At 47.9% G+C, this 20,163-nt stretch overlaps 1 protein-coding gene across 1 annotated transcript in view; it reads left to right on the top strand.

Annotated features, from left to right (window-relative positions):
• The first annotated feature begins 229 nt into the window (after positions 1-229).
• Positions 230-20,163, top strand: part of EFHB (EF-hand domain family member B) — a 90,414-nt gene continuing 70,480 nt past the window's right edge. Inside the window, exon 1 of the mRNA XM_069729972.1 lies at positions 230-365. Within this exon, the coding sequence (XP_069586073.1) occupies positions 288-365 (78 nt within the window). The 5' untranslated portion in view covers positions 230-287. The remainder of the gene's footprint in view (positions 366-20,163) is intronic.

The raw sequence follows: 20,163 nt of genomic DNA, 5'->3' as shown, positions 1-20,163 counted from the left end.
CCCCAAGAATGATTTTCTCTGGTGGGCCCAAGGTGCTCCAGTCCGACGCTGGTTACAATCCCCCTGGTAAGTAGTGAGCAGTGCATATCCCCTGTGATTAGGGCAGTGTGACCAGGCAGGAAGCTCAGGTTCCATGTACAGAGATGTGTGAACAGCATAGACCTCCAGAACTGAGAGTCGTCACTGGTTGCCAGGTAACGGACTGTACACATTCAGTGTTGCCAGGCACCAGCAGAATCTTTGCTGGAGTTACCAGAGTGAAATTCTAAGTTCCACCAGGAGGGATAATGGGAGCCGAGAGGAGCGAGGAGCCGAGCCTGATCTATCAGGGGAGATTTATAGACCGCTACCCCCACATCCGCAGTGTGAGTAGCACCCTGTCATCTGCTTTATGGGGGGCACTGTTCTGTTAGTAGAGGGACATCTCATAAAATGTGGCTGCAATCAATAGGACTGTTCTGTTTAATTTCTTACATCACTACAGTACAGATAAGTTACAAGCTGTTTTGTAAAATGCACCATGCCATCATTCAGCCTCAGTGACAGACTTGTCATGTAGTGACCGGAGATGTGACGGTAATATCAGCATTCTGGTTTTTTAAAGGGAATCTGCCACCACATTTCACCTATCTAAACTATTAATATTGGCATACAGCTATAGACTGCTGAAAAAGTCATTCCTGTGTGCCTCCTATCAGATGTATTGTTACTGAGAAATCATCTTTTATCACTTTACAGATTACCTCTTCCAGGCTCAAGGGAGGATGCTGTCTGGAATATAAGGCTATGTTCACAAGTTTCGTTGTTGCTGCATTTTTTAATGCAAATTTTAACCCCTTTCCGACCTTGGACATACTCAGTACATCATGGTCGGTTGGTACTTACCGATCTTGGACGTACAGAGTACGTCACAGCAATTTAGCGAGCAGGCATCCCTGCGACGTCATGCCGCTTCATCTCCGTGCTGTAGAGGCGATCAGCCTGCAAAAAAATGATAGTCCCATAGTGGGACAAAGTAAAAAAGTTAGAAAAAAGTTTAACATTTTTTAAAAATAATTGTAAAAATGTTTAAAAAAAAAATAATGAAAAAATCAAAAGATATTGTATCTTTAAATAAATATTTGAATGAAAAAAAACACCAAACAATAAAAGTACACATATTTGGTATCACCGTGTCCGCAATGACTGCAAAGCTGTCCCACTAGTTAGCTCCTTTAGTGAACACCGTAAAAAAAAGAAAAACAAGGCAAAAAACAACGCTTTATCATCATACCGCCGAACAAAGAGTGAAATAAAATGCGATCAAAAAGAAGGATATAAATAAACATGGTACCTCTGAAAACGTAATTTTTTCCTGCAAAAAAACAAGCTGCCATAAAGCTCCATCAGTGGAAAAATAAAAATGTTATAGCTCTCACAATAAAGCAATGCAAAAATAATTAATTTTTCTGTAAAATAGTCTTTATTGTATAAAAACGTCAAAACATAAAAAAAGATATACAGTATTTTTTTATTTATAAGATGCTCCGTATGATAAGATGTACCCCAAATTTTGAGGAGATTTTTTTATTAAAATGGTGGTGCTTCTTATAATCCATAGTCTTTTTATAATCCATGCGTCTTATTGCTTACCGGGGGTGGTAACTGTAGTGAAGTGGGGACCCAGGGTCGCTGCTGGAGGAGGCAGGAGAGGGGTGATGCTGCAGGCCGCAGGCTGGGATGAAGGGGTGTCCGGCTGTGCTGCTGGTGTCTGGTGCTGCTGCCCATTGCTCTGTGGGTGTCTCTGGTGCCTGGCGGCGCTGCGGGTGGTGTCTGGAAGTCCTGCCATGGGTGTCCGGCACTGCTGCCCGATGCTCTGCTGGTCTCTGCTGCTGCGGGTGCTCAGACGGCACTGCCCAGTGCTGCTGTGACGGTCTCCAGTGCTGCAGGGGCTCTGCCGACATTTTGTAAAAGACCAGAGCCCCGGCAGTCCCATGGTTTCTTGTTCGGTGGACTCTGGCAAAATGGCCACTGGGGGAGCGGCGCATACCCAGATGGAGATCTCCAACTGCTCATGCACCGCCCCGCCCGGCAGCCATTTTACTGGAGTCCACCGCACAGGAGACCATGGGACTTCCGGGGTTTCCCCCGGCAGCACCGGAGACTGCCGCAGCAGCATAGGGCAGTGCTGGCCACGCACCCACAGCACCGGAGACACCAGCAGAGCAGTGGCCAGCAGCGCCGAACACCTGCAGTAGCACCGCCAGACACCCCCGCAGCGCCGCCGGGCACCGGAGACACCCGCAGAGCACTGGGTAGCAACGCCGGACACCTGTAGCACCGCCGGACACCCCTTCATCCCAGCCTGCGGCCTGCAGCAACGGTATCGGTAAGGTACATTCACATTATAAGATGCACCCCCATTTTGCCCCCCAAAAAATTTTTGGGGAAAAAAGTGCGTCTTATAACCTAAAAAATATGGTAAATGAGGTATCACTGTAATCGTACTGGCCCGAAAAATAAAACTGCGTTATCAATTTTACCACACATGTGTCCGAAAATGAATAAATGAATAAAAATGTGAACTCGTCCTGCAAAAAACAAGCCATCACATGACTCTGTGGGCCAAAATATGGAAAAATTAATAGTTCTCAAAATGTGTTGATGAAAAAACTATTTTTTGCAATAAAAAGCATTTTTTAGTGTGTGACAGCAGCAAAACATAAAAACCCGGTATAAATATGGTATCTCTGTAATCGCATCAGCCCGAAGAAAAAAGTTGCCTAATCACTTATACGGCATAAGGAGCAGCATAAAAAATAAATAAAAACAATTTTTCACCTACTGTTAATTTTTTCAGTCTGCCTCCCAAAGACCGCAGTAAGGTTCAGGGCACATTTATCCTGAACTCTGCGTTGAGCGATTACACCGGGGGTTCCATGTTAATCTCTGAAATACGTGATTCAGATGGAACCCTCGGAGAAGATTTCCTATAATGAGGCAGATGGAGGCATTGTGGACGTCATCTGACCTGTGATCCAGCGGTGTCCGTCTTTTTAGGTGTGCATAAAAGTGCCATCGGCCACAGTTCTGTGCACTTCTGAAAAGAAGTACACAGCTGAACTGAGGCTAGACGGAGTCAAGAGTAACTCTGCTGCCTCATTATAGTGAATGGATTTCTCAGGGTTTTCATCTGAATCACATCACTCAGATTTAGATGGAAACCCCAAAGCAAGGGGTAAGTAACCCACCAAAAGAAATTCTGCAAATTCTGTGCTCCCAAATCCAAATGCCTCCCACCCTTCTGAGCACCACAGTGTACCTAAACCACATATAACGTCCATATTTGACATTTCTGAAGCAATGAGAGCCTGCCTAACTTACGGGGGCATGCCTCCAGAAGCACAGGCTGGGCCAGGGGCTGGCTGGCAAATTTTAGCCTGGGGGGCAAGCACACAGCAGTGGCCCATGTGAAGCGATGGCCGGGGGACCACCACGGTGCAGGAAGACTATCATACACAAAATGAGGTGCAAACAACAAAGGGTAGATTTATTGGAAGGCAAGGAATGACGTGGATGAGGAAGATGCAAACAGGGGTATGCAATGGCAAAAGATAATTTACAAGAGTTATATTCTTTAGCTTGTCCGTAGAATAGCACAGTGCTCCAATTGTTACAGATTCAATATATGCCACACAAGTAAATGCAAACAATAAACAAATAATGATACTACTCTACGTATAACCTCCCTGGCCTTTACTAAGCAGGCCACACGGCTCCCATGTACTGACTATTGAAGCCTACACTAGGCCCTGACATGTGCACAAAACAGGAACAAACTCACGGTGATGGTGGGGACTCAGATCCAGTCCCGGAGCCCCCAACAGTTTAGTACGGTGGTGCGCACGGCTTTCTGCCAGCTCCATAGAACGTGGTCTTCTCCTTGCTTCGGGGTCCTGGAGGTGCTCCTGGAAACTGTAAATCCCTTTCTCTGTATCTTCGTGACTTGCTGCACCCGGAAAAGTCTGTCAAATTTCACAAGTCCCCTCCGTTACAGGCTGTGGGTCCTCTCTTGCAGCTATAAGCACAAAGTTCTCTCTGCAGCAGCTCCAGCTCACACAGCTGTCCAGGCTCCACCCCCACCCTCTGCTGAGTCCAGTTCATTCACACAGTCTATTGCAGGGGAAAGCAGAACATTCCATCATGCCAGACAAGGGGGTGCAGTCTCTTAAAGTGACAGTGTGTACCTTACTGTCCATAACAGCACCACCCTCTTACACATGAATAGCGGCCCATCCTTAAAAGGGGTTGTCGGATCTTATGCTACATGTCTACAGTCACTATGTGTGAATCCTCATATCGTGCGCACTGTGCACTGTGAAGATTCTCTGGTCCCGGCGCCAGAAACAGGTGGTCTTGTGACCGAAAGCATGCGATACATATATTCCCAGCCACATTCCAACTAGACTGTTTCTGACCTTGTTCAATACAGTTGCATTAGGCCATGCAAGTCTAGTCGGCATGTGACCGCATGTATGCAAATCACAAACTTGCAGTCACACACCCGCCAAATAACCACAGCACTGCGAGCAACGTGAGGATTCACAAGTCTGCAGTCACATAGAATGACACAAAGTGAATGCACCAATAACACACACACGCACAGCCCCACTGTATAATGACACACACGCACAGCCTCACTGTATAATGACGCACACACACACCACAGTCCTTGAAGTAGTAGCAGTAAAACACTTTGCCCAATACTCCATTCCCTCATCTCCCCTTGTCAGGCCATGTAATCTTCAGCTTGTATGTGGATCACTGCTCACCATTCCCGCTGTCCGCCACCCATACAGTATCTCCATAATGGCACCATACAAAACCTCCATAACTCCACCATAGAGTACCTCCTTAACACCACCATACAGTGCCTTCATAACACCACCATACAGTACCTTCAAAACACCACCATACAGTCCCTCCATAACAGCACCATACATTACCTCCATAACAGCACCATACACTACCTCCATAACACCACAATACAGTCCCTCCATTACACCACCATACAATAGCTCCATAACAGCACCATACACTACCTCCATAACACCACAATACAGTTCCTCCATAACAGTGCCATATGGTCCCTATAACACCACCATACAATACCTCCATAACAGCACCATACATTACCTCCATAACAGCACCATACACTACCTCCATAACAGCACAATACAATCCCTCCATAACACCACCATATGGTCCCTTCATAACACCACCATACAATACCTCCATAACAGCACCATACACTACCTCCATAACACCACAATACAGTTCCTCCATAACAGTGCCATATGGTCCCTATAACACCACCATACAATACCTCCATAACAGCACCATACATTACCTCCATAACAGCACCATACACCACCTCCATAACATCACAATACAGTCCCTCCATAACACCACCATATGGTCCCTTCATAACACCTCCATACAGTGCCTTCATAACACCACCATACAGTACCTTCATAACACCACCATACAGTACCTTCAAAACACCATCATACAGTCCCTCCATAACAGCACCATACATTACCTCCATAACAGCACTATACACTACCTCCATAACACCACAATACAGTCCCTCCATAACACCACCATACGGTCCCTCCATAACGCCACCATACAATAGCACCATAACAGCACCATACACTACCTCCATAACACCACAATACAGTTCCTCCATAACAGTGCCATATGGTCCCTATAACACCACCATACAATACCTCCATAACAGCACCATACATTACTTCCATAACACCACCATACAGTTCCTCCATAACACCACCATACAATAGCTCCATAACAGCACCATACACTACCTCCATAACACCACCATACAGTCCCTCCATAACACCACCATATGGTCCCTCCATAACACCACCATACAATAGCTCCATAACAGCACCATACACTACCTCCATAACACCACAATACAGTCCCTCCATAACACCACCATATGGTCCCTTCATAACACCACCATACAATACCTCCATAACAGCACCATATACTACCTCCATAACACCACAATACAGTCCCTCCATAGCACCACCATAAAATAGCTCCATAACAGCACAATACATTACCTCCATAAAACCACAATATAGTCCCTCCATAACACCACCATACGGTCCCTCCATAACACCACCATACAATACCTCCATAACAGCACCATACACTACCTCCATAACACCACAATACAGTCCCTCCATAACACCACCATACGGTCCCTCCATAACACCACCATACAATAGCTCCATAACAGCACCATACACTACCTCCATAACACCACAATACAGTTCCTCCATAACAGTGCCATATGGTCCCTATAACACCACCATACAATACCTCCATAACAGAACCATACATTACCTCCATAACAGCACCATACACTACCTCCATAACACCACAATACAGTCCCTCCATAACACCACCATATGGTCCCTTCATAACACCTCCATACAATACCTCCATAACACCACCATACATTGCCTTCATAACACCACCATACAGTACCTTCAAAACACCACCATACAGTCCCTCCATAACAGCACCATATACTACCTCCATAACACCACAATACAGTCCCTCCATAGCACCACCATACAGTCCCTCCATAACACCACCATACAATAGCTCCATAACAGCACAATACATTACCTCCATAACACCACCATACAGTACCTTCAAAACACCACCATACAGTCCCTCCATAACAGCACCATACATTACCTCCATAACAGCACTATACACTACCTCCATAACAGCACAATACAGTCCCTCCATATATATATACTAGATTGTGGCCCGATTCTAACGCATCGGGTATTCTAGAATATGCATGTCCCCTGTAATGATAAGGTAATTCAGTACCACAATGGACATAGAAGTCAGAGCACATACAGTGATCTGACAATGACCCAAAAACATAGAACAAGCTCTGAGACGTGGGAACTCTGCTGACCGCAATCCCTAATCCTCTCCAACCACACTAGAGGCAGCCGTGGATTGCGCCTAACGCTCCCTATGCAACTCGGCACAGCCTGAGAAACTAGCTAGCCTGAAGATAGAAAATAAGCCTACCTTGCCTCAGAGAAATACCCCAAAGGAAAAGGCAGCCCTCACATATAATGACTGTGAGTTAAGATGAAAAGACAAACGTAGAGATGAAATAGATTTAGCAAAGTGAGGCCCGACTTTCTGAACAGAGCGAGGATAGGAAAGGTAACTTTGCTGTCAACACAAAACCCTACAAAAAACCACGCAAAGGGAGCAAAAAGACCCTCCGTACTGAACTAACGGCACGGAGGTACACCCTCTGCGTCCCAGAGCTTCCAGCAAGCAAGAAACAACAAATAAGCAAGCTGGACAGAAAAAAACAGCAAACAAAATAGCAAAAGCATAACTTAGCTATGCAGAGCAGCAGGCCACAGGAACGATCCAGGAGGAAACAGGTCCAATACTAGAACATTGACTGGAGGCCAGGATCAAAGCACTAGGTGGACTTAAATAGAGCAGCACCTAACGACTTCACCACATCACCTGAGGAAGGAAACTCAGAAGCCGCAGTACCACTCTCCTCCACCAACGGAAGCTCACAGAGAGAATCAGCCGAAGTACCACTTGTGACCACAGGAGGGAGCTCTGCCACAGAATTCACAACAGTACCCCCCCCTTGAGGAAAGGTCACCGAACCCTCACCAGAGCCCCCAGGACGACCAGGATGAGCCATATGAAAGGCACGAACAAGATCGGGAGCATGGACATCAGAGGCCAAAACCCAGGAATTATCTTCCTGAGCATAACCCTTCCACTTAACCAGATACTGGAGTTTCCGTCTTGAAACACGAGAATCCAAAATCTTCTCCACAATATACTCCAACTCCCCCTCCACCAAAACCGGGGCAGGAGGATCAACAGAGGGAACCATAGGTGCCACGTATCTCCGCAACAATGACCTATGGAATACGTTATGTATGGAAAAAGAATCTGGAAGGGTCAGACGAAAAGACAGGGTTAAGAACCTCAGAAATCCTATACGGACCAATGAAACGAGGTTTAAACTTAGGAGAGGAAACCTTCATAGGAATATGACGAGAAGATAACCAAACCAAATCCCCAACACGAAATCGGGGACCCACACAGCGTCTGCGATTAGCGAAACGTTGAGCCTTCTCCTGGGACAAGGTCAAATTGTCCACTACATGAGTCCAAATCTGCTGCAACCTGTCCACCACAGTATCCACACCAGGACAGTCCGAAGACTCAACCTGCCCTGAAGAGAAACGAGGGTGGAACCCAGAGTTGCAGAAAAACGGCGAAACCAAGGTAGCCGAGCTGGCCCGATTATTAAGGGCGAACTCAGCCAAAGGCAAAAAGGACACCCAGTCATCCTGATCAGCAGAAACAAAGCATCTCAGATATGTTTCCAAGGTCTGATTGGTTCGTTCGGTCTGGCCATTAGTCTGAGGATGGAAAGCCGAGGAAAAAGACAAGTCAATGCCCATCCTAGCACAAAAGGCTCGCCAAAACCTCGAAACAAACTGGGAACCTCTGTCAGAAACGATATTCTCTGGAATGCCATGTAAACGAACCACATGCTGGAAGAACAATGGCACCAAATCAGAGGAGGACGGTAATTTAGACAAGGGTACCAAATGGACCATCTTAGAGAAGCGATCACAGACCACCCAAATGACTGACATCTTTTGAGAGACGGGAAGATCTGAAATAAAATCCATAGAGATATGTGTCCAAGGCCTCTTCGGGACCGGCAAGGGCAAAAGCAACCCACTGGCACGAGAACAGCAGGGCTTAGCCCGAGCACAAATCCCACAGGACTGCACAAAAGAACGCACATCCCGCAACAGAGATGGCCACCAAATGGATCTAGCCACTAACTCTCTGGTACCAAAGATTCCAGGATGACCAGCCAACACCGAACAATGAACCTCAGAGATAACGTTATTCGCCCACCTATCAGGGACAAACAGTTTCTCCGCTGGGCAACGATCAGGTTTATTAGCCTGAAATTTTTGCAGCACCCGCCGCAAATCAGGGGAGATGGCAGACACAATTACTCCCTCTTTGAGAATACCCGCCGGCTCAGATAAACCCCGGAGAGTCGGGCACAAAACTCCTAGACAGAGCATCCGCCTTCACATTTTTAGAGCCCGGAAGGTACGAAATCACAAAGTCAAAACGGGCAAAAAACAGCGACCAACGAGCCTGTCTAGGATTCAACCGCTTGGCAGACTCGAGATAAGTCAAGTTCTTATGATCAGTCAAGACCACCACGCAATGCTTAGCTCCTTCAAGCCAATGACGCCACTCCTCGAATGCCCACTTCATGGCCAGCAACTCTCGATTGCCAACATCATAATTACGCTCAGCAGGCAAAAACTTCCTGGAAAAGAAGGCGCATGGTTTCATCACCGAGCAATCAGAACTTCTCTGCGACAAAACAGCCCCTGCTCCAATCTCAGAAGCATCAACCTCGACCTGGAATGGAAGCGAAACATCTGGTTGACACAACACAGGGGCAGAGGAAAAACGACGCTTTAACTCTTGAAAAGCTTCCACAGCAGCAGAAGACCAATTGACCACATCAGCACCCTTCTTGGTCAAATCGGTCAATGGTTTAGCAATACTAGAAAAATTGCAGATGAAGCGACGATAAAAATTAGCAAAGCCCAGGAACTTTTGCAGACTTTTCAGAGATGTCGGCTGAGTCCAATCATGGATGGCTTGGACCTTAACAGGGTCCATATCGATAGTAGAAGGGGAAAAGATGAACCCCAAAAATGAAACCTTCTGAACACCAAAGAGACACTTTGATCCCTTCACAAACAAAGAATTAGCACGCAGGACCTGAAACACCGTTCTGACCTGCTTCACATGAGACTCCCAATCATCCAAGAAGATCAAAATGTCATCCAAGTACACAATCAGGAATTTATCCAGGTACTCTCGGAAGATGTCATGCATAAAGGACTGAAACACTGATGGAGCATTGGCAAGTCCGAAAGGCATTACTAGATACTCAAAATGGCCCTCGGGCGTATTAAATGCAGTTTTCCATTCATCGCCTCGCTTAATACGCACAAGATTATACGCACCACGAAGATCTATCTTGGTGAACCAACTAGCCCCCTTAATCCGAGCAAACAAATCAGATAACAACGGCAAGGGGTACTGAAATTTAACCGTGATCTTATTTAGAAGGCGGTAATCTATACAAGGTCTCAGCGAACCATCCTTCTTGGCCACAAAAAAGAACCCTGCTCCCAATGGCGACGATGACGGGCGAATATGCCCCTTCTCCAAGGACTCCTTCACATAACTCCGCATAGCGGCGTGCTCAGGCACAGATAAATTAAACAGTCGACCTTTTGGGAATTTACTACCAGGAATCAAATCGATAGCACAATCACAATCCCTGTGCGGAGGTAGGGTATCGGACTTGGGCTCATGAAATACATCCCGGTAATCAGACAATAACTCTGGAACCTCAGAAGGGGTGGATGACGAAATAGACAGAAATGGGACATCACCATGTACCCCCTGACAATCCCAGCTGGACACAGACATGGATTTCCAATCTAATACTGGATTATGGACTTGTAGCCATGGCAACCCCAACACGACCACATCATGCAGATTATGCAACACCAGAAAGCGAATAACCTCCTGATGTGCAGGAGCCATGCACATGGTCAGCTGGGTCCAATACTGAGGCTTATTCTTGGCCAAAGGCGTAGCATCAATTCCTCTCAATGGAATAGGACACTGCAAGGGCTCCAAGAAAAACCCACAACGCCTAGCATACTCCAAGTCCATCAAATTCAGGGCAGCGCCTGAATCCACAAATGCCATGACAGAATAAGATGACAAAGAGCAGATCAAGGTAACGGACAAAAGAAATTTTGACTGTACCGTACCAATGGTGGCAGACCTAGCGAACCGCTTAGTGCGCTTAGGACAATCAGAGATAGCATGAGTGGAATCACCACAGTAGAAACAGCCCATTCAGACGTCTGTGTTCTTGCCGTTCAACTCTGGTCAAAGTCCTATCGCACTGCATAGGCTCAGGTTTATGCTCAGATAATACCGCCAAATGGTGCACAGATTTACGCTCACGCAAGCGTCGACCGATCTGAATGGCCAAAGACATAGACTCATTCAGACCAGCAGGCATAGGAAATCCCACCATGACATCCTTAAGGGCTTCAGAGAGACCCTTTCTGAAAATAGCTGCAAGCGCACCTTCATTCCATTGAGTGAGTACGGACCACTTTCTAAATTTCTGACAATATATCTCTATCTCATCCTGACCCTGACATAGAGTCAGCAAATTTTTCTCTGCCTGTTCCACTGAATTAGGCTCATCGTACAGCAATCCGAGCGCCAGGAAAAACGCATCGATATTACTTAATGCAGGATCTCCTGACGCAAGAGAAAATGCCCAGTCCTGAGGGTCGCCACGTAAAAAAGAAATAATGATCCTAACTTGTTGAACTGGGTCACCAGAGGAGTGAGATTTCAAAGCCAGAAATAGTTTACAATTATTTTTGAAACTCAGAAACTTAGTTCTATCTCCAAAAACAAATCAGGAATAGGAATTCTTGGTTCTAACATAGAATTCTGAACCACAAAGTCTTGAATATTTTGTACTCTTGCCGTGAGCTGAGCCACACATGAAGACAGACCTTTAATGTCCATCGCTACACCTGTGTCCTGAACCACCCAAATGTCTAGGGGAAAAAAAAAGGCAAAACACAGTGCAGAGAAAAAATGGTCTCAGAACTTCTTTTTTCCGTCTATTGAGAATTATTAGTACTTTGGGCCTCCAGTACTGTTATGATAAGGTAATTCAGTACCACAATGGACATAGAAGTCAGAGCACATACAGTGATCTGACAATAACCCAAAAACATAGAACAAGCTCTGAGACGTGGGAACTCTGCTGACCGCAATCCCTAATCCTCTCCAACCACACTAGAGGCAGCCGTGGATTGCGCCTAACACTCCCTATGCAACTCGGCACAGCCTGAGAAACTAGCTAGCCTGAAGATAGAAAATAAGCCTACCTTGCCTCAGAGAAATACCCCAAAGGAAAAGGCAGCCCTCACATATAATGACTGTGAGTTAAGATGAAAAGACAAACGTAGAGATGAAATAGATTTAGCAAAGTGAGGCCCGACTTTCTGAACAGAGCGAGGATAGGAAAGGTAACTTTGTGGTCAACACAAAACCCTACAAAAAACCACGCAAAGGGGGCAAAAAGACCCTCCGTACCGAACTATTGGCACGGAGGTACACCCTCTGCGTCCCAGAGCTTCCAGCAAGCAAGAAACAACAAATAAGCAAGCTGGACAGAAAAAAACAGCAAACAAAATAGCAAAAGCAGAACTTAGCTATGCAGAGCAGCAGGCCACAGGAACGATCCAGGAGGAAACAGGTCCAATACTAGAACATTGACTGGAGGCCAGGATCAAAGAACTAGGTGGAGTTAAATAGAGCAGCACCTAACGACTTCACCACATCACCTGAGGAAGGAAACTCAGAAGCCGCAGTACGACTCTCCTCCACCAACGGAAGCTCACAGAGAGAATCAGCCGAAGTACCACTTGTGACCACAGGAGGGAGCTCTGCCACAGAATTCACAACAGTCCCCGTAGTATATGGACAATGATGATTCCGGAATTCGCGGCAGACTGTGCCCGTCGCTGATTGGTCGAGGCAACCTTTATGACATCGTCGCCATGGCAACCATTATGACATCGTCACTGTGCCCGTTGCTGATTGGTCGAGGCCTGGCGGCCTCGACCAATCAGAGAGGCGGGATTTCCAGGACAGACAGACAGACAGACAGAAAGACAGACAGAAAGACAGACAGACAGAAAAACCCTTAGACAATTATATATATAGATATTGTAACAGGTCTCTGTGGACGGGAGTACACACTTGGGTGCGCCAGGAAGAAAACAGGAGGAGACATGGCCTTCAGAGCAGGCAAAACCACACAAAATGTCCTTAGCTGGGCTCCCTGCTCCCTCAGGGCTGTGGGCACACAGGCTGGGGCAATGTCCAGTACGCAGGCTCGGTCTGGAGCCACTCACATAGGAGGCCTTCTACCTCCCAAGACACAGACCATATACCAAACAACAGGCTCCATTATGTCTTGATTCTCACCCCCTGGGGTAGGGTATGTAGGTGATTGGACGGACCCACAGATCTCTCAAAGTCACCTGGAAGCCTTCCCAATGTACAGTAAACCTCAGCAGTAGATCTGCTGGGCAAAACAAGCCCAGGCTTCCATCACCGGGCCACCCACCTCTGTGATACATACTGCCCACTAACCACATGACCAGTCCAGTCGCCATACCGCACTATATATATATTATATATATATATATATATATATATATATATTACACACACACATCTATATCGAAAGGTGGGGAGACTGATGGTCTTATTAGTCATGTTCTGCTGCCTGGGTCACAGTTCTCAGACCAGTGCAGGATTCTGCTCTGCGGTCGGTCGGTCGGTCGCTCTGTCCAGGGCCAGACTGAGACAAAAAAGAAGCACTGTCACACAAATCCCACCAGCCCACATACTACAACACGTCCCACCCCCGATCAGTGGATTTTTATTTACTTACTCCAGCAGGTTTTTTTTCCAGCGCTGGAGTGGCGCTTCAAGTGTAAGCCCCCTAATCTCAGTGATATTCCCCCCTTTTCAGCACTGCTCTGGTCCCATGGCGCCATTTTGTAAGCGCAGCTTCTGACAGCTGGAAGTCAGAAGTTACATTACAAGCTGTCAATACAAGGTTATGAGAGCCAGAACAAGGCCAGGAGGATGGTCTCATAGACTTGTACTGAAAAGTGACCTCTGCGCGGCTCCATGAAACACTAGAGCTGCAAGCAGGTCACTTTTCACAGGAGACGAACCGGGGCAATGCTGGAGACCAATGAATGCAGCGAGAAGTGAGTATAAGATAGAGGGCAGCAGACTTATATTTAAAGTACCACTTCAGCTGTGCAATAAAGAAAAATGCAGGAGTGGTGCTTTAAAGGAGTTATTTGAGGAGCTACATGTGAATGGCGCTGCAGTGCGCAGGATCCACCACAGCTCTAGTTACGTGATGCTCTTCAGAGCTCCGGTTCTCGAGATTATGGGGGTCCCAGAGATTGGCAAGTTATCCCACATACCGAGGAGAGGGGGTTACTTGGGGTAACCCATTTAAACAGCTTTTCAAAGATTTGTTTTTGTTTGGCCATAGGAATATAAAAAATAAACCAATAATGACATTCCAGATGTGCAATACAGCCTCTCCTACAACGTGACAGGAGAAGTGTATATACAGTGTGTATATACAACCACAGCCTGCGCAGTAGCAGCTATCGGGTATACATAAAAGTGATTCAATAGCTGCTACTACGCATGCACCGGCGGTGCCATCCTGGAGGAGGATATTTTCATTCTCTACAAAGTAGGCGCCACCTGCGCAGTAGCAGCCATCGGATCACCTCTATGTACACTGATAGCTGCTACTGCACAGGCGAGGCTGGCGCCATTTTCAAAACATTTTTTTTTTCACATTTTTTTTAATGAATTTCAGGATAACCTTTAGCAAATTAATTATATACACAGTACATGTGCATCTGCCTGCAGAAGTGGATTTATTTTTCCAAAGATATATATAAAATATTCATCATGTAAACTAGGGGGCAATCAGTGTGGGATTAGTGACTTAGCAGCAGTCTGAACTATGCATACCTAATCAGAGCACCACATGAAGACCCCCCCAAAGGCCGCGAGCATATCATTAACACAAAACTGAAAATAAAGATTACACAACAACCACAAGACGGATTTCATCACCAGGTATCATTGTAATGAGTACAGCGGCGCCGAGCTGACACTGTCTCTAGGTTACTATGTACAATCCTGCTGACAGGGGCACCTTAATGATGCCGTTTATGTCACAAGGGATACGCCGGGGCCAACAACTATCCGCCATGCGGGTTTTGGCGGGGCTGACCACTATTTGCCATGCTGGATATGCCAGGGCGTATGACTATCTGTGATACAGGGTGTTCTGGGCTGATATATGTACATTACAAATTTGATATTTGATTTGAAAGTGAAATTATGGGCTGTCCACACGCTCGCACACATGCACACTCAAAGACAGGAAAAACACACGCACACATGCACAATCACACACTTGAAGAACACACACATAGGAAAATACACATACCCACCCAGGAAAACACACACACATACCCACCCAGGAAAACACACACACACACACCCAGGAAAACACACCCACCCAAGAAAATGCGCACACACCCAGGAAAACACACCCACCCACACACACTCACCCACATCAGTAACGTCACCGCTCTTCAGATATTCCAGGTCTTGCGCTGAGCTCGGCGACTGTGAAGAGCGGTATTGTTACTACCGTCACCGCCCTTCAGAGTCGCTGGGTCTCGCCAGGTCTGGGCTATTAGTGGGGATGTCTGATAGACACTTCTCCATTACTTACACCAGGGATTGATAGCAGCTGACATTACGCAGCTGACATCAACCCTAAAAATCATTACACATACCAAAATTTAATGCCCTGGCGGCTGGGAAAAGCAGTAGAGTTAGCGCTATTCCCAGGCACCGGGTGCTAACTACAACTGTCATCATCCTTGCCTGGTCTCTCTGCAAAGCATTTCAGCTGTATTTACATGCGCTGATCTCAGGCCGCTAAACGAGTGTGGTCGACAATACTGAAGTCGTTCGCTTGTTTCCCGGCCTCTTTACATCAACTGAGAAAGAATGAAGGGAACAGAACAATCACAATTAGATCAATTTACCCCATACAGTATCATGTTATCAGCAGCACAACTACAGTTTACACCGGCGATGTGCTGCTGAGAACAAAGATTTCTGTTCCCACATAAACAATCCAATCACTCGATGATAGTCCTCCATATATTATAACTAGCTATTGAACCCGTTCTACGCCCGGGTGGCGAGCATTTATATTGGTATATGGTCTCCATCCTGGTATGTGCTGCTCCATCCTGCGTCCCCATCCTGTCATGTGCTGCTCCATCCTGCGTCCCCATCCTGTCATGTGCTGCACCCATCCTGCGTCCCCATCCTGTCATGTGCTGCTCCATCCTGCGTCCCCATCCTGTCATGTGCTGCACCCATCCTGCGCCCCCAGCCTGTCATGTGCTGCACCCATCCTGCGTCCCCATCCTGTCATGTGCTGCACCCATCCTGCGTCCCCATCCTGTCATGTGCTGCACCCATCCTGCGCCCCCATCTTGTCATGTGCTGCACCCATCCTGCGTCCCCATCCTGGTATGTGCTACACCCATCCTGCGTCCCCATCCTGTCATGTGCTGCTCCATCCTGCGTCCCCATCCTGTCATGTGCTGCACCCATCCTGCGTCCCCATCCTGTCATGTACAGTCATGACCAAAAGTTTTGAGAATGACACCAAAATTATATTTTCACATGATCTGCTGCCCTCTGGTTTTTATTAGTGTTTGTCTGATGTTTATATCACATACAGAAATATAATTGCAATCATATTATGAGTACCAATAGGTTATATTGACAGTTAGAATGAGTTAATGCAGCAAGTCTATATTTGCAGTGTTGACCCTTCTTCTTCAAGACCTCTGCAATCAATTCTCCCTGGCATGCTCTCAATCAACTTCTGGACCAAATCCTGACTGATAGCAGTCCATTCTTGCATAATCAATGCTTGCATTTTGCCACAATTTGTTGGTTTTTGTTTGTCCACCCGTCTCTTGATGATTGACCACAAGTTCTCAATGGGATTAAGATCTGGGGAGTTTCCAGGCCATGGACCCAAAATCTCCATGTTTTGTTCCATGAGCCATTTAGTTATCACCTTTGCTTTATGGCAAGGTGCTCCATCATGCTGGAAAAGGCATTGTTGGGCACCAAACTGCTCTTGGACGGTTGGGAGAAGTTGCTCTTGGAGGACATTCTGGTACCATTCTTTATTCATGGCTGTGTTTTTAGGCAAGACTGTGAGTGAGCCGATTCCCTTGGCTGAGAAGCAACCCCACACATGAATGGTTTCAGGATGCTTTACAGTTGGCATGAGACAAGACTGGTGGTATCGCTCACCTCTTCTTCTCCGAATAAGCTGTTTTCCAGATGTCCCGAACAATCGAAAAGGGGATTCATCAGAGAAAATGACTTTGCCCCAGTCCTCAGCAGTCCACTCCCTGTACCTTTTGCAGAATATCAGTCGGTCCCCGATGTTTTTTTCTGGAGAGAAGTGGCTTATTTGCTGCCCTCCTTGAAACCAGGCCTTGCTCTAAGAGTCTCCGCCTCACAGTGCATGCAGAAGCACTCACACCAGCCTGCTGCCATTCCTGAGCAAGCTCGGCACTGCTGGTAGTCCGATCCCGCACCTGAAATAGTTTTAAGATACGGTCCTGGCGCTTGCTGGTCTTTCTTGGGCGCCCTGGAGCCTTTTTGACAACAATGGAAGCTATCTCCTTGAAGTTCTTGATGATGAGATAGATTGTTGACTGAGGTGCAATCTTTGTAGCTGCGATACTCTTCCCTGTTAGGCCATTTTTGTGCAGTACAATGATGGCTGCACATGTTTCTTTAGAGATAACCATGATTAACTGAAGAGAAACAATGATTTCAAGCACCAGCCTCCTTTTAAAGTGTCCAGAGATGTCATTCTTACTTAATCATGACTGATTGATCGCCAGCCCTGTCCTCATCAACACCCACACCTGTGTTAATGGATCAATCACTAAAACGATGTTAGCTGCTCCTTTTAAGGCAGGACTGCAATGATGTTGAAATGTGTTTTGGGGGTTTTGGGGGTTAAAGTTCATTTTCTGGGCAAATATTGACTTTGCAAGTACAGTAATTGCTGTTAAGCTGATCACTCTGACATTCAGGAATATATGCAAATTGCCATTAGAAAAAAATGAAGCAGTAGACTTTGGAAAAATTAATATTTGTCTCATTCTCAAAATTTTTGTCCATGACTGTACTGCACCCATCCTGCGTCCCCATCCTGTCATGTGCTGCACCCATCCTGCACCCCCATCCTGTCATGTGCTGCACCCATCCTGCGCCCCCATCCTGTCATGTGCTGCACCCATCCTGCGTCCCCATCCTGTCATGTACTGCACCCATCCTGCGTCCCCATCCTGTCATGTGCTGCACCCATCCTGCGCCCCCATCCTGTCATGTGCTGCACCCATCCTGCGTCCCCATCCTGGTATGTGCTGCACCCATCCTGGGTCCCCATCCTGCGTCCCCATCCTGTCATGTGCTGCACCCATCCTGCGCCCCCATCCTGTCATGTGCTGCACCTATCCTGCGTCCCCATCCTGTCATGTGCTGCACCCATCCTGCGTCCCCATCCTGTCATGTGCTGCACCCATCCTGCGCCCCATCCTGTCATGTGCTGCACCCATCCTGCGTCCCCATCCTGCCATGTGCTGCACCCATCCTGCGTCCCCATCCTGTCATGTGCTGCACCCATCCTGCGTCCCCATCCTGGTATATGCTGCACCCATCCTGCGTCCCTATCCTGTCATGTGCTGCACCCATCCTGCATCCCCATCCTGGTATGTGCTGCACCCATCCTGCGTCCCCATCCTGTCATGTGCTGCACCCATCCTGCGTCCCCATTCTGTCATGTGCTGCACCCATCCTGCGTCCCCATCCTGTCATGTGCTGCACCCATCCTGCATCCCCATCCTGGTATGTGCTGCACCCATCCTGCGTCCCCATCCTGCGTCCCCATCCTGGTATGTGCTGCAACCATCCTGCGTCCCCATCCTGCGTCCCCATCCTGGTATGTGCTGCAACCATCCTGCGTCTCCATCCAGCGTCCCCATCCTGGTATATGCTGCAACCATCCTGCGTCCCCATCCTGGTATGTGCTGCAACCATCCTGCGTCCCCATCCTGCGTCCCCATCCTGGTATGTGCTGCAACCATCCTGCATCCCCATCCTGCGTCCCCATCCTGGTATGTGCTGCAGCCATCCTGCGTCTCCATCCAGCGTCCCCATCCTGGTATGTGCTGCAACCATCCTGCGTCCCCATCCTGGTATGTGCTGCAACCATCCTGCGTCCCCATCCTGCGTCCCCATCCTGGTATGTGCTGCAACCATCCTGCGTCCCCATCCTGCGTCCCCATCCTGGTATGTGCTGCAACCATCCTGCGTCTCCATCCAGCGTCCCCATCCTGGTATGTGCTGCAATCATCCTGCGTCCCCATCCTGGTATGTGCTGCAACTATCCTGCGTCCCCATCCTGCGTCCCCATCCTGGTATGTGCTGCAAACATCCTGCGTCCCCATCCTGGTATGTGCTGCAACCATCCTGCCTCTCCATCCAGCGTCCCCATCCTGGTATGTGCTGCAACCATCCTGCGTCCCCATCCTGCGTCCCCATCCTGGTATGTGCTGCAACCATCCTGCGTCCCCATCCTGCGTCCCCATCCTGCGTCCCCATCCTGGTATGTGTTGCAACCATCCTGCGTCCACATCCTGGTATGTGCTGCAACCATCCTGCGTCTCCATCCAGCGTCCCCATCCTGGTATGTGCTGCAACCATCCTGCGTCCCCATCCTGGTATGTGCTGCAACCATCCTGCGTCCCCATCCTGGTATGTGCTGCAACCATCCTGCGTCCCCATCCTGCGTCCCCATCCTGGTATGTGCTGCAACCATCCTGCGTCCCCATCCTGGTATGTGCTGCAACCATCCTGCGTCCCCATCCTGCGTCCCCATCCTGGTATGTGCTGCAACCATCTTGCGTCTCCATCCAGTGTCCCCATCCTGTCATGTGCTGCACCCATCCGGGGGCCTGAGCAGGCGGGGACACCGGCGCGCTGTGGGGGTCAGCTGCCGGTATCGCCGCCAGCTCAGGCCCCCCAGCACTTACTATACTCCCCTGTCTGTCCCGTTCCAGCACTGCGCGCCGTCATCTTCCCGGTCTCCTGGCTGTGACTGTTCAGTCAGAGGGCGGCGCCAGCGCGCATTAAGCGCGTCATCGCGCCCTCTGAACTGAAGGTCACAGGCCGAAGACC

This window comes from Ranitomeya imitator, chromosome 6, assembly GCF_032444005.1.
Source record: "Ranitomeya imitator isolate aRanImi1 chromosome 6, aRanImi1.pri, whole genome shotgun sequence".
In the NCBI taxonomy this organism is placed as follows: domain Eukaryota; kingdom Metazoa; phylum Chordata; class Amphibia; order Anura; family Dendrobatidae; genus Ranitomeya; species Ranitomeya imitator.
The sequence above is the reverse complement of the archived record's forward strand: the minus strand, read 5'-3'. Positions and strand labels throughout refer to the sequence as shown.